At 36.3% G+C, this 26,099-nt stretch overlaps 1 protein-coding gene across 1 annotated transcript; it reads right to left on the minus strand.

Moving 5' to 3' along the window:
- Positions 1-11,634: 11,634 nt before the first annotated feature.
- Positions 11,635-12,794, minus strand: LOC141721271 (uncharacterized). Its single transcript, XM_074524105.1, has 2 exons — positions 12,072-12,794; positions 11,635-11,704 (listed from the first exon to the last, which is right to left on the minus strand). Exon 1 carries the CDS (start codon positions 12,605-12,607, stop codon positions 12,128-12,130), a length of 480 nt encoding a protein of 159 aa, XP_074380206.1. The 5' UTR covers positions 12,608-12,794; the 3' UTR covers positions 11,635-11,704; positions 12,072-12,127.
- Between the last annotated feature and the right edge of the window lie 13,305 nt (positions 12,795-26,099).

Here is a 26,099-nt window from a genome sequence, read left to right on the forward strand (position 1 = left end):
GCCAACATCCAATTAACATAATAATTGTAGTTCATCACAACTTGTTATGGTTACAACCAACTGAATAGTTCCAAAATAAATATAGTTACAACCTTTTGAACTAGTTTAATGAGACTTCAAAAGTAGTTGGCCAAAAGTAGTAGCAAAATAAATAGTAGTTGTAATTCAAGGCTTCCAGGGCTTCTTCTTGGCACTTTGTTCTACCTGAACTTGTGTTTTTTTAACTCTCTTTGAAGCCTTCAAACCTTTCAAAGTAGTAAAACCCCGGCCCTATGTCTGTCCCATAGGAATTTTTTCCTGACCTTGTGCATACCTTTTATCTCTATTTGGCCTGGAATTAAAAGGACCTTCCCCCTGGGCCTATTGGGCCACAGGGCTTTCATTATGGAAAACTTCATAAGGCTGCTCAATTTCAACCCTATGCCAATTTGGCACCTGTTTCTGGACAAAACAGAAAAACTAAATATACAGGCATGATGTTTAAGAAGTGCAAAGAAGGTAGTAAAATACTTACCGGCACTTTACAAGTCCTGGAATTGTGTCCCTCTTTACCACAATTCTTACACTTGACTTTTGTCTTTCCCTCAGTGAATTCTTTACCCTCTACTTCAGCCTTCTTCTTGTTATCATTTTTCTGCAAAATTTTCCATAATTGATACAATGTCATCACTAGAAGCAATAAATAGAAGTAGTTGTGGCCCTTACCCTATCTACACAACTCCTCCAGTTATGTCCTTGGGCTTTACAATAAGTGCAGTGCACAACTGTATTCTTCCTGCTCATTTGTGTTGGGTCTTTTGGAACATCATTAGTGGTGTTCCTTTTTTTCTTGGGCCTACCAGTTGGAATTTTTGCATTCGGTGGTAAAGGTTTGGGCTCAGGTATGTCCTCCCAAAAGTCTGGACCAACAATTGGGTCAAGAGTTGTATTGTATAGCTGCACACAAAAACAAATTAATTAGTCCATATAGAGGGCATACATGTACATTCACCATACAAGAATAAAAAATGTACCTTAAGATACATTTCTTTTTTGTACCACTCACTAATGTAGTGGTCCCTTGTTTCATTCCTTAGTGCTATACATGCACATGCATGATAACAAGGAATTCCATTTAATTCCCATTTTCTGCATGTGCATGTCTTCTTCACCAAGTCAACTACTAGTTCATGGCCTCCATCAGTAGTGGTTACACTGTAAGTACTCCCACCTGACCAGTTCGCCACATAGTTTCCAGCCCACTGTATAGCCCTGCAGAAATCCAACAATTGATGTTAGTTGAGGACTAGTGCAGAAATTCAATAATTAATGTTAGTTGAGGACTTCATTGTTCAACTTGTTCTGTGCACTAGGGCATATAACAAGTTCCCTATCCTTTATTTTATCTCTTCTGATTTGAATCCTCCTCATGATTGCAATATGTATTTGTCTGAACATGGTTAATATGGGGAGATCCCTAAATTTCCTAATGCTTGAGTTGAACACCTCACAGTGATTGTTTACAAACATATCACTGGAGGAAGTTGTTCTAAAAGCTAACCCTGACCACTGTTCTCTTGGCTTTTGCATTAGCCAGTCATAATACTTAGGTGAAATCTAACAAAAATAACAACACATTTAGATATGGAATATGTTAAAATAAAGATGACAAATAAGTTAAAATATTACCTCCTTCATCTCATTCATGTGGAAATTAAACTCCCAAATTGTGGAAGCCCTAGCTATTTTCCATAACAAATGTCTGAGTGATATGTCCTTGTGTTCCTTGTGCATATTTTGGAATAGGTGCATAACACAAAATCTGTGTTCAGCTTGGGGAACCACAGTCTCCAAAGCATTGATCAAACCCTACAATATTTGGAGAAAGAAAAAATAAATAACAAAATTATACTGCCAAAAATAAATAACAAAAAAATAAAAAATAAAGTTGTACCTTCTGCCTATCAGAAATAAATATCCATTCCCTACCAATTAGGATCTTAATGTCTTGGCAAAGAAACTACAAAAACCAAGTCCATGAGTCTGTATTCTCAGCCTCCACCACAGCCCATGCCACTGGATACATTCCCTCATTTGCATTAATGCCAACAGTTGCGAGGAGTTGACCACCATAGGGTCCCTTGAGGTGGCATCCATCAAGGCCCACTATCTTCCTGCAACTTTCAGAAAATGCCTTTTTGAGTGGGCCTAAACACACATACATTCTCATAAACCTACCCCTTTCAACACCTGGTTCTGGATTCTTGGTTAATATTTTCACTGTTATCTCAGGAAGCACTCTCTTCAATTCATGACCATATTTCCAGACCTGACTATATTGCTCAGAATATGTTTCATTTATCTTCATGAGGTCCCTTGCCTTTGCTCTATATACAGCATGCTTGCTAATATGACATTTCAGATCATTGACAATTTTTTGATGGAAGGCATTGACTGGTCAGGAGGGATTCATTCTGATCTCCTTATCATAGTATTTTGCAATCCAAGCACTGTTAATTTGCTTATGGTGAAAAGTAGGCATACATGTATGTTTTAGATTGAATGTCTTTATCTGGTATAACGCCCCCAAATCCGGGGTCAGGAACTTGGGTCGTCACGCCATCCTTCACTCATGTGTAACCTGTATTGATTCAATAATCCAACAGACCCCAATCTCACGCGCACACACACATAAGTTATAGCCTTAGAAACGACGTACAAAATGTAATCTTCTTTTATTACACTCAAATGTACTTTACATGATCTTAAACAATTATTCGTAATCTCTACATAAAGTTACAATAATTACTACTAACATCTTATACCTGGCCGGATACTTTGGTCCACCTGAGACAAAGCTGTAAGGGATTCTCCCCACGATTTGAAGTGACTAAGTCCCATGTCAGCATACGGGTAATCTGTTGTGTTGTGACATTTAAAAGAAAGCAAGAGTGAGCAATAATGCTCAGCAATAATAATCAACAGTATGAAAAGATTGTTAAAGGAAATTATATTACTCCGTACAAGGATACGTATTTATTCAAAGTAGTTTTCTTGGTGATACACACCTTTTTTCAAAATAATTCTTTGATTGACTTATTAGTCTGCAAATACCCTAATGGTAAACCTAGCACCTAGGCTTGGGTTACGGTATTGCATCTCAATTCCAATTGGAAGAATATAGGACATTCACTGGAGCCACCGCATACGATGATCAGTCGTATTACGGAAATAGTAACATTTTCTACTAGTAGAAGGACGATTCCCTTTTTATTATTGGTTATCACCCTGGCCGCATTCAGGCCTTTTCTGTGTCCATCCCTCTCAGGTACACACTTCGCGTTTATCCCTCTCAAGACACGGTTTTGCGTCCATCCCTCTCAGGTACGCATACTCCACATATTCATCAGTATATAAGCTACCTTCTCATATGGTAGTAAATTGGTAGTCTCCCCAGTCCACGAATTACTGGAGTCTACCCCTTCTTGTCCTTGTAAGAATCTCATCATATATCTGGAACTTATATTGTTCCCCAAGCATATTGCTTGTTGATAGGTACACTTTGATTTGTACGTATATATATGTACTTCCGAGAATTTTCGGAGGAAGTACTAAGGATGTGAGTTGACCGTTGTCAACAGATTTATTACATAAGGGGGAGTTTCTTTTGAAACTATAATCAAAATATTTATAATAAGTCGAGATAATATTCTCCGACGATCTGAAATTATTTGAATGATTTTTCGAAAATCAGAAAGTATTTTAAATTAGGCTTTATAATTTTTAAATCATAATAAATCATTAGATAGATAATTATTAATTAAATATCAATCATTAAATAATTAAACCTCGAATGAGTTACTTTAAAAGAATATTTAAAATAATATTCCTCGTCTAATTTATGTTTACCTAATTTAAAGTAATCTTTAATATTTAATCGGGTTTGAAATAAATAAGCGTTGGAGAATACTTCTCCTATAATAATGATTAGTTAAATAATGCTCATTATTCGAACAAGAAAATATAGTTGAGGGAATACGATCTTTGAAAATCGTTTTAATAAAAGTTTGAGGTATTTAATATTTCGCAAGTGAACATCGAGTCCCTTGAAATAAAATAAGTACGGACTTTTAATGGTCTAAAACATCTCCGGGATGATTCCCGAATTTATACTTTACAAAAACTGACCGACTCTCGGTCTTATAACTTATATATCGCGCTCTACTATAGCGTTTGTATTCTTAAATAAAACATCTCCGGAATACTTCCGGATTTTCATAAAATTATACTGACCGATCATCGGTCTAAAATATACTCCTCATATATACAATGCTACTCTCTAGCGTTATCGATTGAAATTCGGTAATATTCATATACCAAAATCATTATCATATCGTATGATATTATATAACATAATTCGTAAAACATCGTAAATATAGCATCATGTATATATCGATATTATTTGAAAACAAACACAATACAACAGTTTCAAAAAGTTAGGGTTCGAAAACTTGCCTGGAGTCCAAGGTACGTTTCCCGACTTACTCTCGTTCTGGGTTTTCTAATCAACAAACATCATAATCTTAATCAGTATTCCTACTCTCATCACCAACTTATATTTTTAATAAGTTCAATACTTCATAATTTTTATTATTCGATCGACTCGAAATAAGTTTCACTCCTTGGTCGAAACGGACGGTCAAAGTGGTCTTCTAGATTGACTTTACCAAATATTACTATTACGCGACTCACACTCTATCATTTTTAATAATTCGTAAAATTAATATTTTAATACGAAACCACCTCGAAGAGCTTCTTGAGTACTTGAAATATTTATCCTAAAAGTTTCATTTTGATAAAATGAATTTAATTAGGTGAAAAGCATTTCAAAAGTTCGGTCAACTACGAAGTTATACTATTCAAACCGCTTTCACTAAAATATTGATATCTCTCAAACCGTTAACTCAATTGATGCACCGTTTTCGCGTGTGCGATTTAGATAAAATTTAGAACACAACATTTAAAAATGGTTTTCTGGTAACAGGGGTGAAAATCCCGAAGTGGCAGTTTCCTAACAGGGGGTTTTTTTACATTCGTACTCCGCGTGACCTCGGCTCCGACATTTTTATAAAATTGAAAAATCAACATTTTGACTTGAAATTTTTATGGAAGATAATAAAATCTATTTTTTACTCTTTGTAAAAATTTCATGATTTTTAAAAAAATTTAAGTCGATCATTTATATTTACAAAGTTCGTAATTTATAGCAGTTTTATCGCGTAAATCCCTTTTACTAAAACGGTCATAACTTTTGATCCGTAAATCGGAATCAAGTGATTCAAGCGCCTAAACGATCCTTATAATATTTTATATCATAATAAAGTGTTTCTTTTTAAGAAACTACATTTTATACATTCGGGAACTTCTGCAGAAACTTAAGTTGAGTTTTGTTCATTTTAACGAGGTTACGATTACGATTCGAGTTTCGTTTACGTCTTAAATCATTATACCACCATCAACAATCATCAAATAATCATCTAAATACTAAATCCTCTCAAGAACATGATATTCCTGAGATAACAATCATCAACCTTAAAACTAATTAACTAAACATCAAGATAATATCAAATCAATCATCAAAACCATACTTATATCCAAGATCCTTACTTTTCTTGAAACTTAAAAAAAGTTTGGATGAATGTTTATACCTTCTTTGAAGCTTGTTAATACTTAACAAAGTCCTAAGATCCTTGATGAAGCCTTGGTCTAGCTTTAGGAGCCTTAAACTTTCATGAAAAATCAAGAAAACAAGTTAGTGATTTTTGGAGTTACTATTCACCCTCAACTTCAAACATTTTTATAAAATTTAGAACTTCATGGATGGGCATGAAATTTGGTGTGTGACTTACCCATGATATGAAAGAGTTTTGGTAAATATTTGGTTATTTTTGAATGAGTAGATCATGAAATATGAATTTTTCTTTCCATGGTGTTCTTGAAAATCAGCATGGAGTTTTTGGAGAGAGAGAGAGAGAGAGAGATTTTGTGAGCTTCTTGCTTGCTTCTTGATTAAGACTTGTGTTATATGTTTGTATATTCTATAGTAAATAACCTAGAATAGATTTATGTTGGCAAATCCTTGGACAAATCTTGCTAGCCTTTCTAGATTACAAGCTAAGCTAGTAGTTTAGTCTTTAGCTTACTATTTTCTAGCCTTAGATGATCATTCCTATAACCTTAGCTTACTATTTGATAAAGTAACCATGGTTACTTTCTACCATGGTTAGTTAGTGTGATACGTTTATTTAATCGTTACGCGTTTGTTCGATCGCTTAAATGTTTTCGTAATAATTTCTCGTAAAAGGTTCGCGGCGTAAATCCTTTCGTGGCGTAAATCCTTTCGTATTTATTCTTTATATTTTGAAGTATCGTCCTTGGATATAAATCCGTAGGGTTTTAAATTCGTAATTATATTGTGATTCCCGTATTCCTCGATGGTTCGTAAATATGGTCATTTTTTAAAGTTCGTTTTCTTCGAAAATTAATAGCTTTTACATACACTGATTTGGTACGTATAATCATGTTATCAACTCTGAAACTCAATTTCTCATGCACAACATAGTGTGGGCTAAAAAGTTTTTCCCGTCTGCCAGAGTTACTATTCATTAAACATTTTTACAAAGTCTCAAAAATTCGAGTTATTACATCTGGTAAGTTGAAGTATTTCCAGCTGGTGAAGCATAAATCTTCCAGGGGCATGGAGGTTCACAAGTATATTGTACTTTCCTTCCAAAGTTCCTTGATGCCACTATAGGCCTCCTTTCCATTATTTCATGTCTTTTAACTGCCTCTCTGAAAGTTTTTGCATCTCTGAAATACATGGACAACTTAAAAACTGGACTAACATCTGCCTCATCATTGTATACAGGGTACCCTTTAGGCTCATCTTTATCAGTTGTATTCCCAGCCATTCTTTCATCATCACTACCTGCATAAACACTAGAATGCTCACTATCAACCCCATATAGGTCATTGTCAAACTGATCTCCTTGATGACCTTTTTCAGCATGGAATCTCTTATCACTAGCACCTAAATCATCAACATTTTCATCAAAAACTAGGTCATCATCACTGTCATCTTTGTTGGAGTTGTCAGAGTAAAAACTTCCTTCATCACTATCCTCTGATTCAGGATAGTACATTTCATCACTCTAACCATCTGATTCATCAGCAAATTCATCACCAAATTCATCTCCAAATAATTCTCTAGCTTCCTCCTCCTGTCTAATTTCTGCTTGTGTACTACAAGCAAATTCAAACTCCCTAAAATTTACTTCCTCTTGGCTAAACAGATGTCATCCTCAACTATAGGGGTTGCCTCTCTTTGTGGTTCCACAATGTACTCAAAATCTACATTTTGTGTGTTTATTTCAGGTTGGGAACTAGTTAATGGTGGGATGACAACAACATACATTTGAACATATTGGTGGGTATTTATTGTACACATTAACATCAGCTCTTCATCATTATCCAACACAAACAGACCCCTCTCCATATCAGTCCCTGGAAACCTATACCAATATTTATGATAACCTCCACATTCCCCTAACTCATTCAACATTTGTTCAAGATCTAACATACTGATTTCATCTGCACTATAGTCATCAAAATACGCAATACTACCACCAACATAACTGTTTGGACCACTCTTCATTTCACCTCCATAGTTAAGTTTAATGGTAAAATACTCAGGGGCTGCCACAATATAACTAACATTACGACATGCAGAATAATACTTAAATTGAACATCAAAATTGGGACTTTCACTATATCCATATATTAATTAAATATCGAAGACAAATAACAACATTATACCTAAAATGGAATCGAAAACCCTAAAATTGAAGTATATAAACACTGAAACAACTAAAACAAACTCTAAACATTATAAAACTCATATAAACATGATTATCTAACATTATTAAAACTATATACACTCTAATACGAACAAACCATGATCTCAAAACATTACATAGACATATATACATATAAATAATATACATAGGTAACGAAGTAATACCTGTGTATTGAGGACATTCACGAGGCTTGTATAAGTCATGTTCTTCAGGGCTCCGTCTGTACCAACCCATCTTCATCGATTTCGGACACCAGCAATGGATTAAGGTTTAATCGCCTTTTCTGGTGAGGATGAAGTCCAATCGTTGTGGGGAAATGGAGGGAATGGGGGTATATGTTACTTTTACATTGTATTTACCAGAATATCCTTATACTTTTAATATTAAAATGATAATTGACTAACGGAGTTATTACAGACTAACGGAAGGGACGCGAAGCACCCAAAACACCCAATAATTGTGCATTTAGCCATCAAAATGGCATAATTATTGATTTAGCCATCTCCGTGCAAAATAATTATACTACAAGCCAACAAACTGTAAAAAAGTCGAGTTTATAATGGTACTCTTAAAATTTAAAAACATACCAAAGAAATTGCATATATCCGATAGATATTACAATTTCAAACAGAATACACCCAAGTTCAAAGTTTTCACCTGTATGACTGCAAAATCTGGTCCTCAAACGATCAAACATTAACTTTATTGTTGTCCAGGCAAGATGAAGAAGTAGAAAACTGATAACAAAGCTATTAAACAGTCATTATCCATGTCTTTTGAGTCTCCTCCCAACTGCTTACTTAGCACACACAACCAAATCTCAGGACCTCCTGTCATTCCGACGACATGAGAACAATGCCACAGTACTGTAACCGTTGGTATAACTATTTTAAACCTATGTCAGAACGCCGTTCGGCTTGAAAAAATTGCATAGGCGATGACTATGGAGCATCTCGGTGTTGGGCTTAAGAGAGAGCTTGGCTAAAGTTTGGCTCTTTCATAACCTATCGAGTTTGAGTACAAGTTTGGGAAGTATCTTAATACGAAATCAAAGTTCAAGAACTTTGCTCAACAATCATAAGATCAGTTCCAAGTTTCCCAACATGCAAGAGGTGCATTCCCTTGACAGATGCTAAACTCTCAATGTAAGTAGAGCTATATATGAGATTAAGAGCAGGCAACAAGAGCTATCATAAACATAGACGCCACTTTTAAGCCTGTCGACTGCATAGGTTTCAGGATTGACACTAGCTAATTTGAGATGCTCGCCAGAGTCAAACAACAAATCACCATTCCTAAAGCAATTAACCAAACTCATCTCTTGATAGAGTGATTGGGCCAACCGTGTGGTTCCTACTCCAAAGACCACATGCTTCATCAAAAACATAAACATCCACTAGTCAAGTACTACTCTGCGGAAAATCATAAGCGTGTAAGCAAGCATTCCCCTCAAATTCACCATACGGCTATATCGTTTGCCATCCTTGTTGATAAATTCTAAGTCAGGCAACAACTTGAGATCCTCATCTTTGAAATCAATATACATAGTATAACAGTGTTTATTATAGTAGTTGTGCCAATAAGGACGTCCATCAACAATCGTAGGCCGTGCACAATAACCGACTCGTGACACAAAGGATGACATAAAACTCTTCTCTCCCCAAGACTCAGCATTACACGAGTAGACAAGACCTTTTGGTGGGTGATCAGCAGTCACCCTAAGATGTACAACTTTATAATCTGGTTAAATATCAAAGTGGTAAGTTCATATATCAATTTAATTATCAAACTTAATTTAAACCATTAAAGTCATAATAAATATCAAACATATGTTTTCGAGAATTAAAATTTATTTTATGAAGTTTTTACCATTTTTCTTAAATCCTATTACAACCAAATGAAAAATTATGAATTCATAGTATTTTAAATGATATTGTGAGATTTTTAAAAATCTATCTACTAATAGCAGGATTCCATACAGGATACCGAATCTGTATAATGATAAACACAAACTAACCTAAGTGCAAATGTATTGACCTGAGAGGGTGAAATGTTTTGTAGTTGACATAAGGAACACACCTGAAAATGAGGCCATTATATTTGTGATTGCGAGCCAGATGAGATTTGACAAATTCAGGGTCGCCTGATAGAAAATGATTCCAGGATTTAAAACACATCGGAATCGAACAAGTACTTTTACGGGCAGTCGGACAAGTATTTCATCCCTGAATATTTCTTCTGGAATTTCAGGAATAACAAAAGAACATGAATTCTCCGATGGGCTTACCCTACTACCCATCTGTATTGGTTGTTTACACAATCGTTTCCAACTATTTTGCTCGCATGGCAGTGTTACTCTTATTTGTAGACTTGATGACAGAGCCATATAAGCTTTAGCAGTTTTAAAAATCCTGTAAAATGCTTGAATTGGTGTATGTATCAGCAGCAGCTTGATTTGCTTTTGCATAACTTGACAATATAGCCGCTTTAACACTAGCCATTCGAAATATCTTGTAAAATGATTATATTGGTGATTATATCAAAAACAGGCTAAATGCACATAATTTGTCAAAGGTCTAATATGTGCAATTTATAAAAGGCCCAGTGAGAGGTTCAGTGTGTTCACTTGCATTTAAAGAGTCATATAGTCTAATCTGGAACTAGAAGTAGTAATATCAAACAATCACTAAACATATGAATCATAGGATGCATGTCAAAGTTGACACAATAACATTATATATCCATATTAAGTTGATCACAAGGTTTATTTTTTGCTGAATAAATTATAGAAGAAGAAAATCACAAGCTGCCGAGGGGAATACACAAGTCGATGCAGAGGACAAAACACTTCTACCTCTCATCAAAGCTAATCAAATTTCAAAGTAAAAGCAAGCTACTATACTACATATTCAAGATTAACACTAGAAAACTAACTGATCAAGAAAATGGACTGATGAAGAAAATAAGTAAATGAATGATCTTCAGCAATTCGTTTCCAAAACTTTGGATTTGAGAAGAGCACCTTCTGCACTGCACATTTAATCAGCTCTACTCTGATGTCCTACATCATAATCACACGCACAAGATCTATCTGTATTTCCGAATTTCCAGCTTGCCCAACAGGATTCTAGCCGTCTAAATTCTGTTGTTGGGCTCCTGAATGGCATAGTAGACAGCTGCAGCTATGAAAAAAACTAATCATTCATGGTTTTAAACTATTTCCTGTTGACGCGCTGCAACGGAGTTACTAATTTAGACCGCTAATTTGAAACAATGGGCAGTACTGGTCAATAATCATTTTAGAAGAGCGCAACCAAAAAACAAAAAATTAAAAAGATGATGGTAGCAATCATCATGTCTACAATCTGTTACATCAAACACAGGAAGAGGGGTGGTGGGGCCAAATCGTTGCCCACAGTCCCTTGTGAGGAGTATATAGTTGATTGGAAGCCATAGATATAATGAAATACAACGAACACTGAGCACCTAAAGGATGCTAAACCGTTTGACTCCATTAAACATGGCCACCTCTCTTTGCACAAACGGAATCCCAGATTGCTCTGATTTACTGTATTAAGGCCATCGCACAATATGCTCTAGCAAGAAGTAATCTATACAGATGCAGCTAATTGCCCTTATTTCAATCATAAACACATGGTCTAAGGGATAAAAAAAGTTAATTAAAGGCAAACTAGTCCAAAACCAAATTTACTACAGCTAAAGAAGGACATTTACATACCTGAATAACAGAGCTGCGGGCCTGCTCTCAGAACTTGTGAAAACCGTTGGCTACTTGCTTGGGATATCCACTGCCCAAAAGGCTTTTAATCATTATGGTATATTGTAACGATATAACGAAGATATATTGGTAAATAAGGATTAGGCTGCAAACATCTCCAGAGACCAGAGGTAAAATAGAAAGATGGAAGCTCTGTAATCCAGCAAAGAAAAAAAGGAAGCGCTATCCCAGTAAATAAGGTTTCTTAAACGTGGACTCCTTTTGGCTAACAAAAATCTAAGATACCTTGTGTTAACTATTAAACTTTTAGCTGCATAGTTCAAAATGATTCTATACTACTTTTCAATTAATTTACTAGGAATTTGAAAATTCAGACCAACACAGAAAATCAATTATAAAACTATCAACTTAAGAAGAAGATATATACAGTAACTTACAATGTACAATGGTACATGAAGTAGAACAATCCATTATATGAAGAAAAATGAAAAGATTAAACTACAATTTTGCTTCTTCCCAAAACCGGCAACACTAACAAGGGATTATCAAGATCCCCAACAACACTCCTGGTAGCAGCAACGACAGCATCTTTCGAAGCCATAACTATAAACGCAGACCCTTTCTTTATTTTACAACTTCTCATAAGCACATACTGAACCTCACCAAACTCTTTAAACAATTCCCGTATCCTCGGAACACTATACTCCTCACCAATCCTATCCCACGACACCTTAACCACTTTCTCCCTATCCACCCCAAACTGACCGTCTTTCACAAACCTCCCAATCTCATCCCGAGCTTGCTTCTCCTCCACCACTTTTCTCCTATAATATTCCGCCATCTCAAGCCTTCTCCTCTCCTTCTCCAACTCTTCTCTCATCCTCATCTCCGCCATAATCTTCCTCCGCTTCCTCCTCTCCTCCCAACGAGCTATCCTCTCCAACACCTCTTGCCTCCTCCTCATCTCTTCCATCACCTCCCTACGCCTCCTCTCGAACTCTTCTCTCCACTTCTTTCTTCCTAAACTCCTCCATCATCTTCTTACGCATTACCTCTCGTAAAACCTTATCAGGCTCAACCCTAACACGAACCCTAACACGATCATCGTAAAATTCTTAAAAAGATGTCAAAAAGGACCCAACAAGTGTGAACTCTTAAAAATTCTGACTGATTTCCATATTTCTGACTACACGGAAACAAGAAGAATGCAACCATGAAAATGTTAAGCTTGTGGACAAAAATCTTAATCAGGAAAGAAGGTAGATCCTGATGAAAATGCACATGTTCAGGGGACAAATATAAAACTATCAGGAATTGACAGCACAGTTACGGGGGGAGTTTTGCGTGGAACTAATCATGTAATTCACATTACTAATGATTTGTAAATTTTTGACAGATTGGACAGTGGAGAAGAGATTCTTGATTTTGCTAATAAATTCGACAATGCAAATGCTGAGGGGTAGAAATCATGATTAAATTCTTAATTTTGGATAACAAATTTTATCTCAGCAAGTGATGGACAAGACATGATTTTTCTTAAAAATGACGGTAACATTATTTCTTTCGTGATTTCTAAGTGTTATAAGTTTGTTTTACTCTATTTTCAATAATCATGTTAAACTTGTCATCATTATTTGTTTTACATTAGAAATCGGCGCATGTAAAGAGATTTTATTTTATTTGCCTAGATAAGCGTAATTTTATGCATGCAGTATTCATTATTGCACGGTAAATCAAAGTGTCTCTTTAAATTCCCAATAGGTTTTGGCTATAAAATCACTTAACCTACTTCTCATAAACCTCATACACTACTCGAACGCCTTTCTCTCACACAACATCAAAGCTCTAAATCTGAATCTAAACCTTCAAATCTTTCTTCTTTCAATAGTCATATTTGATGGTCAAACTTACCATTCGACTGGACTTCCCCAGTCAATTTTTTATCGTCTCTGCTGGGACGATCAGCTCTCGTTGCATCTTTTAGGAATGGGCTTCCACTTTGAAGAGCTGCGACAGGCTGAGGAGGCTGAACAACGTCACCTCACACAATTGGAGCTTCAAGAGAATATTGTTTATCTTGCTTCAAGTATATCCCGCATATTTCATCGGCGGGAGATGAAGAACAATGAGGACAACAAGAAGACTAAGGAAGAATAGTTCTGGTGCTTAGGAGTTAGGATTACCTTCTTTTGTAGTATGCCTTGTAATGAAATTTTAATATTATTAATGAAAGTTCTCTTTTGCTTACTTTCTTGTTCACAATTGATAACTGTTCATTATCTTAATATTTGCATGTGTGGATGTGTGTGATTTTGAATTCATATGTTTCGTATTTCATATTTCACATTTGCATAAGTAATAGTTCTCGAGATATTTTCATATTAATGATATTGTAACAGATCAAGAAAATAGGACTTTGAGCAAGAATCAGACAATTTTACAAAGTGTATTCTGATAAAGAAAAATGGTATTGCATACATAATGTTTAATTTATGTCAACCTGAATCAGTTTTGAGGAGAAATACCAATTCTGATGATGATGGTGATGAACAAGAAAAGGAGACCTCTAATGTTGTGAAAGTTCAAACAGGAACTGGAATTCAAAGTCAAAAGAAGACACAGTCAACTCAAGTCTCTAAGGATAGATCTCATGGATCTAACATGGAAGCTGCTCTTGTTACTCCTGATTCAATTCCTGATGACAAAGTTACAAGTTCTGATCCTTTTCCTGACACTGAAAGAGTGATAGTGATTTTTGATTCTATGAAGACTGAAGAAGAAGAAATTCTATGTCGAAAGGATTTAAAGATTCTCTCTTCTTATGTTGAAGCTGTTACTGCTAAAAATTTCAAGGAAGAATAAATGGTTTTTCACAGAGAAGAAAGGGCACATGAAGGAAAAATCAGAATAGTTGTTGACAAAGCAGATCAAGAATACAAGGATATGCTTAAAATATCTGAGAGGAATAGATGAAGGAGTACAGATTTGAAGATGTTGTAGAAAAGAGCAAAGGGAAGAGCTCAAGTATTTCCAAAGATCAAAAACAAATACAAATGGAGAAAATTGATGATTTGAATTGTAATGATAAATTGAGTTTTACTCGTGGAGGAATAAGGATGGATGGTTTACTTGGTTCTAATACCATGGGAGATAAGAAGTCTTGGTTAGTACAAGCTAAGAATCTAAAGTTGATTGAACCATTCACAAGAGCTAGAATAGGACATCATGAAGCTAAACTTATCAATTTAAGTTGTTGAACTTCACACTTGCTGATAGTCCTGATCAGGAAATAACTGTTGATCATCTGGATAGACTTGAAGCTGTGAAGATTATTTTTGACAAACATGATGGTTCCGAATCTAAACAGAAGATCTTACTCTTATTGCAAAATGATCAAGTTCAAGTTCTTTCACTTGATAAACTGATGATCATGTCTACAAAGGAATTAAGGTTCATTCACTATTTGCTAAGAGTTGAAGATGAAACTTCTAGGTTATGGTCAAACGTGATTCTTTCCAATATCAGAAGAAGAATACTGGATGATGGTTGATATTATTTTAGATCATATGTTCCTAAGTACATAAATTTCAGAGGGTAAGAAGTCAATATGAAGAAAGAAGAAGCTGTCATTGAAAATATTCTTACTCAGAGGCATATAACTATGAATCCAGATGGAAGAAAAACTTGTTATGTTTCACTAGAAGACATTATGACAGAAAGAGCTCAAATCAGAAATCTAAGAGCTGCTATCTGTTAGGAATATGTGTATTAGTTTGATGATAAGTTAAACAAAACACTTAAGTAGAAATCTAGTGTTTGTAGCCTCAACGGATAAAACCATCTTGGCTATCCGTTGAAGGAGTAGCTTTACTTAGAAATGAGTTTAGTATTGTAGCACATTTCAGTCTCTGTATTTAAGTTGTACTTCTTAGATGTTGTGGGAAATTATCAGTCATGTTGACTACTAGTGGATATGCAAATAGGAGGGCTAATTGTAAATATTTCATGCCTTGTAATTTTGTATAAGTGAAATAGCATCAACTGATATTAAAGGCCTTCAACGGATAAGAAACAAAGCTTCAACGGATGTCTCTAAAACTTCAATGGATAACATCCATCAACGGATGAGTGTCTCAACGGATAATGCTTCAACTGCTAATGCATCAACGGATAAAAGTTTCAACGGATGCTTAGTTCAAATAGCAGTTGATAGTGATAATTCATAAGTTGACAGAGGCACATGGGTTGACAGAGACAAACTGGAATGTGGCAGCCTCTAGGAGGAATCAAGAAAATGCATCATTTCCATTCTGGTGCAAACAAGGAAGTATTCAAAGATTCACAGCCAAACCTAAATTGCATTAGATAGAGAAATGAAGAAGAAACATATGAAGAACCTTTTAATTGTATTTTACAGTTTTGTCTTCACTTATAAACTTGGTGATATATAAACCAAGTAGCAGCTAGTAATTAGATGTGAATTTTCCAGAGCTGTTTAGAAAAATCCAGAGAGAAAATCATCTAGTTTATACTAGGAAGCAGCTGTGATTTAATTCTTTTAATCACAGATTTTCTGAAATAACACATCTCTGGTGGAACAACAAATCCACCAGAAAAGTTTTTAAGTCTGTTGTGTTCTTTACATTTGTGTTTGAATATATATCTGTCTGCATTAGCTTAAAGCAATTCACACACACTTGCTCATCAAAACACATAGACTAGAAACTGCTCAAAACTTGAAAAAGTTTTGAGATTTACATTCAACCCCCCTTCTGTAAATCTCATTGTTAGTTCACTGGGAATAACAATTGGTATCAGAGCAAGCTCTTAACATACAAAAAGTTTAAAGATCTATTCTGCTAACATCATGAGTGCACAGAAGAATCCTCCTGCTACCAACATGAGTAGGAAGGATATTGGTATAAAGATTCCAGTCCTGGAAAAAGATAACTATCATCATTGGAAAGTAAAGATGCATTTACATCTACTGTCTCAAGATGAAAGCTACATCAACTGCATTGAAAATGGTCCTCACATTCCTCACAAAGTGGCCACAGCTGCTACTGCAACAGTTGCTGTTGGACAGTCCATTCCCAAGCCAAAAGCAGAATGGACTATTGAAGACATGGAAGAAATTCGCAAGGACAAGAAAGCCATGAACATTCTGTTTAATGGCTTAGATCAAGATATGTTTGACAATGTCATCAATAGCCAAACTGCAAAGGAAGTTTGGGATACTGTGCAAATCATCTGTGAAGGTACTGAGCAGGTTAGAGAGAACAAGATACAGCTTCTTATTCAACAGTATGAATATTTTCACTTTGAAGAAGGAGAATCATTAAATGATACCTTCAACAGATTTCAGAAACTGTTAAATGGATTGAAGCTGTATGGTAGAGTGTACCAAGTCAAAGATTCCAACTTAAAATTTCTGAGGTCTCTACCAAAGGAATGGAAGCCTATGACTGTTTCTCTAAAAAATTCTCAAGATTATAAGAACTTCACACTTGAAAGATTATATGGAATTTTGAAGACTTATGAACTTGAGATGGAGCAAGATGAGCTGTTGGAAAAGGGAAAGAGAAAAGGAGGATCAGTTGCACTTGTAGCTGACAATGAGAAAATTGAAGCCAGGAATGAGGAGAAGACAATGCCAAGTCTCAAAATTGGCACAAGCAAATCAGAATCAAGCAAGGGAAAAGATCAAGTAGCTGAAGATGAAGACAATTCCAGTTAAGATGACTCTGATGACGTTGATGAACATCTGGCTTTTCTGTCCAGGAGGTCTGCAAAGATGAAATTCAGGAAAAATACAAAATTCACTAAGTCAAACAAAAACATGGTGGACAAATCTAAGTTCAAATGTTATAACTGTGGCATTAGTGGACACTTTGCAAATGAGTGCAGGAAGCCAACTTCTGATAAGAAGAAATTTGAGCAAGTTGATTACAAAAAGAAGTACTTTGATTTGCTCAAACAAAAGGAAAGAGCTTTTCTCACTCAAGATGATTGGGCAGCTGATGGAGCCAATGAAGATGATGATATGGAATATGTCAACCTAGCCCTGATGGCTAATTCTGATGAAAATGAAACTAGTTCATCAAGCAACCAGGGAATCACTACTGACCTCTCTCAGCTTTCTAAAAATGAATGCAATGAAGCCATAAATGATATGTCCAATGAATTATATCATTTGTGTGTTTCCCTTAAATCACTAGCTAAAGAAAACACTAGGATCAAAGAGAATAATGTGTTTTTAAGTGATAGGAATGCTGTGTTAGAGGATCAGGTTATTGAGCTTGAAAAGATTAAACTTAAATACTTGACTGTTGAGAGTGAACTAGAAGAAGCTGTTAAGAAAGTAAAAATTCTTTCTAAACAGTTAGAAAGTGAGCAAGAGGTAATCAAGGCCTGGAAAATATCTAGGAATGTTAGTGTTCAGATTGCCAAGGTTCAGGGAATTGAGTCATTCTGTGAGAATGCCTGGAAGAAAAACAAAAAGGAGTTAGAATTAATTGATGGATTTTTAACGGATGTGGAATCAACGGATGATGAAAGTTATCCGTTGAAGGAAGAAAACGAGCATCCGTTGAAGGCTCATCAATTGAAACAGGCAAGTAATTCTAAAAAGAAAAATTTCAATAAGAAGGATGGTTCAACTTTCAAGAACTTTGTCAAAGAAGGAGCTAGCACATCCAAAGATGCCAGTAAGGTGAACATAGGACACATGACTTTAGATCAGCTGAAAAATAGGCTTAAATTGGTTGAGGATAAAAAGGAAACTAAAAGAAAATCTAATAGAAATGGGAAGGTAGGGATTAATAAGCACAACAATTACACACCTGATAAGTATGCTCCTAGAAAAAGTTGTGTGCATTGTAAAAATGTTAATCATCTATCTGATAACTGCAAATCTGTTAAGAATGCTCCCATGCCTTTAATTCCCTCCATGTCTAACATGTCTATGTCACCTCTGCATGCTATGCCTGTTATGTCTCATCAGAATCCTCATGCACATTTTGTAAACATGCCATATGTTAATAATCCTTATTTTAGTGCATTTAGTATGCCTCAGATGCCATACAACATGTCTATGTGGAATAATATGTTTCCACAATTCATGCCTTATCAAATTCAATCAAATGTGCTAAATGATTCTCTGACTAACCCTACTCTTCAACCAACTACATCTGAGATCAAGGTTGACCCAAAGTTACCTAAGTCAAAATATGCAGGAGGAATGAAGTCTAGGAAAAAGACTAACAAGGCTGGACCCAAGGAAACTTGGGTACCAAAATCAACTTGATTAATTTTGTTGTGTGCAGGGAAAAAGAAGGAATCTATGGTACTTGGACAGTGGTTGTTCAAGACATATGACGGGAGATTTCACCCTGCTCACAGAGTTTAAGGAGAGAGCTGGCCCTAGCATAACCTTTGGAAATGACAACAGAGGGTTCACTATGGGATATGGCTTGATTTCAAAAGAAAATGTCATCATTGATGAAGTTGCATTAGTTGATGGTCTCAAACACAATTTATTGAGCATCAGTCAAGTATGTGACAGAGGGAACACTGTTTCCTTCAATTCTGAAGCCTGTGTTGTCACAAGTAAGAAGGACAACAAAGTGGTTCTAACTGGAGTTAGAAAAGGGAATGTGTATTTAGCTGACTTCAACTCTACAGATGTAGAATCAATTACTTGTCTTTTCAGCAAAGCAAGTCCAGTTGAAAGTTGGCTATGGCACAAGAAGCTGTCCCATTTGAATTTCAAAACAATGAATGATCTAGTCAAAAAGGACTTAGTTAGAGGATTGCCCCTAGTAGAATTCACAAGGGATGGGCTGTGTGATGCTTGTCAGAAAGGAAAGCAAAAGAAAGTATCATTCAGTAAGAAGCTTGAATCTGCAATTGATGAACCACTACAACTGCTACACATGGATCTTTTTGGACCAGTCAATGTATTGTCAATTTCAAGGAAAAGATATTGCCTAGTGATTGTAGATGATTTCTCAAAGTTTTCATGGGTTCATTTTCTTGGATCAAAGGATGAAGCTAGTGAAATCATTATCAATCATATCAAGCAAGTCAACAATCATCCTGATTTCAAAGTAAGGAATATTAGGAGTGACAATGGAACTGAGTTCAAGAATTCAACCATGAAGTTGTTCTGTGAAGAAAATGGGATTATGCATGAGTTCTCAGCTCCAAGAACTCCACAACAAAATGGTGTGGTGGAAAGGAAGAACATATCACTAATTAAAGCTGCAAGAATAATGCTTGAAGAGTCAAAACTCCCAACATACTTTTGGGCTGAGGCTGTTAACTGTGCATGTTACACTCAGAATATTTCTCTAATTAATCAGGCAAAAGGCATGACTCCCTATCAATTGTTCAAGAGAAGAAAACCAACTTTAAATTTTATGCATGTCTTTGGTTGCAAATGCTACATTCTAAGGAATCAACCTGATCACAAAGGAAAGTTTGATGCAAAGGCTGGTGAAGGAATATTTGTTGGCTATTCTGCTGGAAAATTATATAGGGTCTACAATCTAAGAATCAACATTGTCATGGAATCTGTGCATGTTGTGTTTGATGATAAAAAGATTGATGGACTAACAGATGAGGGACATCATGAAGGACTCAAATTTGACAACATTGAGATATATTGTGATGATAGTGAAGATGAGAATGATAAAGAAGGCACCTCGAGAAGAATACAAAATCTGCCTTTGGATAATGCACAGAATGTTGCATCCGTTGAAAGTCTTAATTCAGCTTCCATTGAAAGAAGCAATGCAGCATCCGTTGAAAGACAAAGTTCATCATCCGTTGAAGTTCATAATGAAGCATCCATTGATCATAGTCTGTCAACGGATAATCAATTCACTTCATCAGTTGATAGAACTCCCAATTCTTTTCAAAGGAAGCAACTCAGGGGGAGTTTCAACCAATCAACATTCTATCTCACATCATGAAAATATCGAGGCAACCTCATCTAGAGCTAATCTACCACCTCAAAGGAAATGGACCAAGGATCACCCTTTTGAACTGATCATTGGTGATGCTACATCTAAAGTGCAAACTAGAAGGGCTACTCAAGATGAATGTTTGTATAGTAGCTTTCTGTCACAGGAGGAACCTAAGAGAGTGGAAGAAGCTCTATTGGATCCAGATTGGATTTTAGCAATGCAAGAGGAGCTAAACCAATTTGAGAGGAACAAAGTATGGAAGCTGGTGCCCAAACCAAAGAACAAGAGTTCTATTGACACAAAATGGGTATTCAAAAACAAGATGGATGAAAATGGCATTGTCATAAGGAATAAAGCCATATTGGTTGCTAAAGGCTATTCTCAACAAGAGGGAATAGATTTTGATGAGACATTTGCTCCAGTTGCCAGACTTGAAGCCATCAGAATCTTTCTAGCCTATGCAGCCCATGCCAATTTTAAGGTCTATCAAATGGATGTCAAGAGTGCATTTCTGAATGGGGAATTGGAGGAAGAAGTCTATGTAAGCCAACCTCCAGGATTTGAAGATTCAAATTTTCCAGACTATGTGTATTATCTGTTGAAAGCACTCTATGGACTAAAGCAAGCACCTAGAGCCTGGTATGAGACTTTGTCAAAATTTCTTCTATATAATCACTTCACAAGAGGTACTGTTGACAGAACTCTTTTCTTTAGAAATGTTAATGGCTCTACAATACTTGTTCAAATTTATGTAGATGATATTATATTTGGATCTACAGATGATAAGCTTTGTAAAAAGTTTGCTAAGCTAATGCAAAGTAAATATGAAATGAGCATGATCGGAGAGCTAACTTATTTTCTTGGTTTACAAGTTAAACAAGTTAGTGGTGGAATTTTCATTAGTCAAACTAAATATATTTATGATCTTTTAAAGAAGTTTGACTTAATGGACTGTTCATCTGCAAAAACTCTCATGGTCACTGCTACCAAGCTTGAATTAAACAAGGCTGAAAAGTCTGTGGACATTTCAAGTTATAGAGGCATGGTTGGCTCACTTTTATATTTAACTGCTAGTAGACCTGATATAATGTTTTCTACATGTCTCTGTGCTAGATTTCAAGCTGACCCTAAAGAATCTCACTTAGTGGCTATTAAAAGAATTTTCAGATATCTCAAAGGGACTCCAAATCTAGGAATTTGGTACCCTAGAGAGTCTGGTTTTGATCTAATTGGCTACTCAGATGCAGATTATGCAGGCTGCAAAATAGACAGGAAAAGTACAACTGGAACCTGTCAATTTCTAGGGAATAAGCTTGTGTCATGGTTCAGCAAGAAGCAAAATTCGGTTTCTACATCAACAGCTGAAGCTGAGTATATTGCTGCTGGTAGTTGTTGTGCACAGATACTGTGGATGAGGAATCACCTATTTGACTATGGACTAACTGTTGACAAAATTCCTATATTCTGTGACAACACAAGTGCCATTGCCATTACTGAAAATCCAGTACAGCACTCAAGAACCAAGCATATTGACATCAAGTACCACTTCATTAGGGAACATGTGATGAAAGGTACAGTGGAACTTCATTTTGTTCCAAGTAAAAAGCAGATTGCAGACATATTTACCTAGCCACTTGATGAATCAACATTCACAAGATTAGTAAGTGAGCTAGGTATGCTTAATTATTCATAAATTTATGTCCACTTCATAATCTGCTTTGAAGCCTGAAATGAATTTGCGGCAAGAACAAAGTTGGCCTTAAGTAAAGATTATTCTATCAATGGATATTCCCTATCCGTTGAAAGCCAAAATTGTTCTATCAACAGATGTTCATTATCCGTTGAAAGACAAATACATTTCTGGTAATTTTATCCTTCAACAGATAAAAACTGTGTTAATCTTCAACGGATAACTATTTACCTCATCTGTTGAAGTGTCACATCAGTTACTTTAAGTGAGTCACAGCCATTGATTCTTTTACTTACCCATTAATACATATATGTACAGGTGTATGTATTTGTATTAAAGGCAGTTTTTCAGAATTTCTACAGTTTTCTTTATTCTCAAACGGCTGTAATTTATTTAAAAGTATCACTTAATCATTTCATTTACGAGTTAATTCAAGAAAGTATAAAATCCCATTGAATTCTTATTTTCACTTTACGCTTTCTTGCAAATTTTACTCTCTTTCTCTCCCAAAACTCTCAAGTTTTTCTCTGCAACCTCTACTCATAACAATGGCACCAGTAGTCAAAATTATGTCTCAGTCTGGATTTGTTTACGAAAAGAACAATTTCGTAGCCTTGGTTGAAAAGAATGAAGCCCACTCTGATTATCACAAGATGATGGACTTCATCAAAAACTGCAAACTAAGCTATGCAATGCTGGAAGCCCCAACCATCTACTGTGAGGTAATTGAGGAGATTTGGACAACTGCAGAGTTCAACTCCACAGATATAACCATTGCTTTCTCTCTCAAAGGTAAGGATTATTGCATTAACTGTGATGATATACAGTCTTGCTTTAAGTTGCCTGAGAATAATGCCATGACACCACACACTGATAAAGATGTATCTGCTATGTTAGATTCCATAGGCTATTCTTTTAATTCTGCTAGTTTAGGAAGCATTAGAAGAAAGGGCCTTAGGAAAGAATGGAGTTTTCTTGGAGATGCCTTTATCAAGGTTTTCTCTGGGAAGATTAGCAATTTTGATGTCATAACTTCATCTCTTGTTAATATGCTCTACATGCTAGTTTCTGATAGGTACTTTAATTTTAGCAACTATGTCATGCTAGAATTAGGTTCCAGGTTAGGTAACAAAGCTAATAGACCTCATAACATCTACTATGCTAGATTCTTTATGTTATTGGATAACCATGTTGCACAAGGTTTGGTCATAACTAATGAGAGCAATAAACTAAAATGCTGGGCACAAGAGAAAAGGGTCCTTGCAGACCTTTTGAGAATCAACCTCAACAGCCAGGTGCCATTGGTATATTTACCAATAATGAATGCACCTCAGGTAAGTGAGGTAAATACTTCTGCAACTCCTACTTTTTCCAACCCCATTGTTTCTTTGACTTCTAGTGTGGTCATGGAATCTGTGTCTTTGTCCCAATAGATTCCTACCAAAGCCACCACAACTAAGATTCCAAAACACAAGTCAAAGAAAACCACCTCTGTTGTTTCTCAAAAGACAATAGTTGTAACAACTACCAAAAACCCTGAAGGGAGTGAACAGGGTGTGAGTGGTGAGGGGAGGGGTGAACATCAAAAACCCCCCAGGATAAGGTGGAAGAGGTGAGTGGTACCCTAACCAGCCAAGCCACGGTCTCTCAAAAGGCTGTGGTGGTTCAAAAGGAGTCAAACACATCCCTAGTTGCATCCTCCCAAAAGGATGCAGCTATTGAAAATAGTCCCCATCCAGGGACACAAAAGAGGGAGGGACACTGAAGCCACACATTCACCTGTCAAAGCTTTTTCAAGAAGAAAGAAGGCTAAAACCCTAGTTTCCACACAGGGGGCACACACTACACAGATACATCCACCTGTATCTTTGCCTTCTCAAATTCAGCTTGATGTGGCTCCAGTAAATGTGGAGTCACAGCCCCATTCTCTCATAATAGACACACATCAATCACCAAATTCTCCATCACCCTCTCTGGATGTGGATATGATATTCACATCAATTCCTGATTCCCCCTTTTTAAAACTTAGGGAGGAGCCCCACTCAAATCCTAGTGATCATCATCTATTAGATGACTTGTTGGATCATCAGCCAATTCTTTCAGACTTAGTTGAAGAATCTGTGTCAACTCACTTAAAATCAATTCACACAGATTCAACAATTATGTCACTTTCAATATCTACATCTTTTCCTTCTTCAACGGATATCTCTCATCCGTTGACCAGTGGTTGTTCTTCGACGGATAAGCTTAACAACAGTTATCCGTTGATATCATCAGTTTCCACTTTAACGGATACTCCCTATCCGTTGGTGGTCTCTACGCACATAACTGATTCAATTCCAAGTGTAGAAAACATGGTTACTGTACAATCACTTCTAGGATTGAGGGAAGGGAGTGATAATTTGAGTGAGAGGCTGGGTTGCTCCCAGGCAAAAGGAGAGGTTGAGAGTCAAAACATGCATGCTATTTCTTCCAGCATGGAAAAAGTAAGTGAGGGGAGTGCCACCTTAATAGGTGAGGGTGAGGGTGTGAGGGTGTGTATGAGCCAGGGGAGCCCCTGATGCTAGAATATAGAGAAAATGAGAGAAAGGCAGGTACAAAAGCTATAAGGGTGGATCCAGCCATTGCTAGTGAGTCAATGATTGTGGATGATGCTGACAAGGGAAGACAATTTCAGCAACATTACAAAGCTGAAATTGATAACATTTCTTTGGATGCTGACACTTTTACTCATCCTGTTTCAGCCTATCAACTGTTGGCTGCTCAGGGCAATGTGGAGGCAGAGCAGACCTTGAATATTGTACACACTTCAGAATCTCTTCTAAGAGACAAAGCTGTTGTTAATAGCCTGCCTTCTCAAGCTGGTGAGCCATCTGAAGAATTTGGAGCAAATTCTAATGATGATGACTCCAATTCTTTGGATGGGAGCATGAACTTAGGGGGAGATACAGGCCCAAGTTCTGTTCCAAATCTACCTGAATGGGCATGGGCAAAGAAATCTACACCAGAACAGTTTGGTGTAGCTTTGGTCAAGCAAGTAATGACTATTCAAAAGGCCCTTCAGGAGACTACAGATGCTGGTACAAAGGCTATTCTTCAAGCTCATCTAGACTCTCTGCATCTCTTGCAGTTGCAGCATATCAGACAGAATTTAAGTGTGGATCAACTCAAACAAGATATTGCTGATCTGAAATCCTACAATGCTGACAAGCTGAATTCAGTTATGCCTTATGGTACTATGCAAGATTTGTTGGTGAGATTGAGGAGAGAATCTGATGCTGATAAGAGACTGGCCAGGATAGAGAACAGAGTTCAAATCATTGAAGATTCTATGGTCACCATTCTTCAGAATCAATAATCTCAGACAAATCTACTAATGCAGCTGGCAAAAGCACAAGGCTTGACCCCTATCCTTGATGATAACAAAAAGGGGGAGAATAAAAAGGAAGGGGAAGGAGAGCCATCAACAACAGTTCAAATATCTAAAGTGCTAGTTCCTGCCATCACCACTTCTCCAACTCTTCAAATCAAAGGAAAGCTTGATGGAATTGATCTAATCCAGATAGCAGCAGCTGAGATGAAAGTCAAAGAGCAAAGGAAGAAAATTGATGAAAGGATGCAACAAATCTTTGGTTCTACAACTTCTAAACCACAATCTGTGAAGCATAGCACAAAGGTGGAGCCAATCATTATGGAGCTCAAGCCAGTTAGGAGGAATAAGGATGGAGAGACTTCTTCCAAGAATCTGAAACCTATGGTTCTCAAGCCCAACAACAGATCCAATAAGGACTCTACAAAGAACCCTC

The sequence above is a fragment of the Apium graveolens genome, chromosome 1 (genome assembly GCF_009905375.1).
Source record: "Apium graveolens cultivar Ventura chromosome 1, ASM990537v1, whole genome shotgun sequence".
NCBI lineage: Eukaryota > Viridiplantae > Streptophyta > Magnoliopsida > Apiales > Apiaceae > Apium > Apium graveolens.

Coding starts and splice junctions, on each gene's coding strand:
- LOC141721271 (XM_074524105.1), bottom strand. CDS start 12,607: ATGGAAGAGATGAGGAGGAGGCAAGAGGTGTTGGAGAGGATAGCTCGT.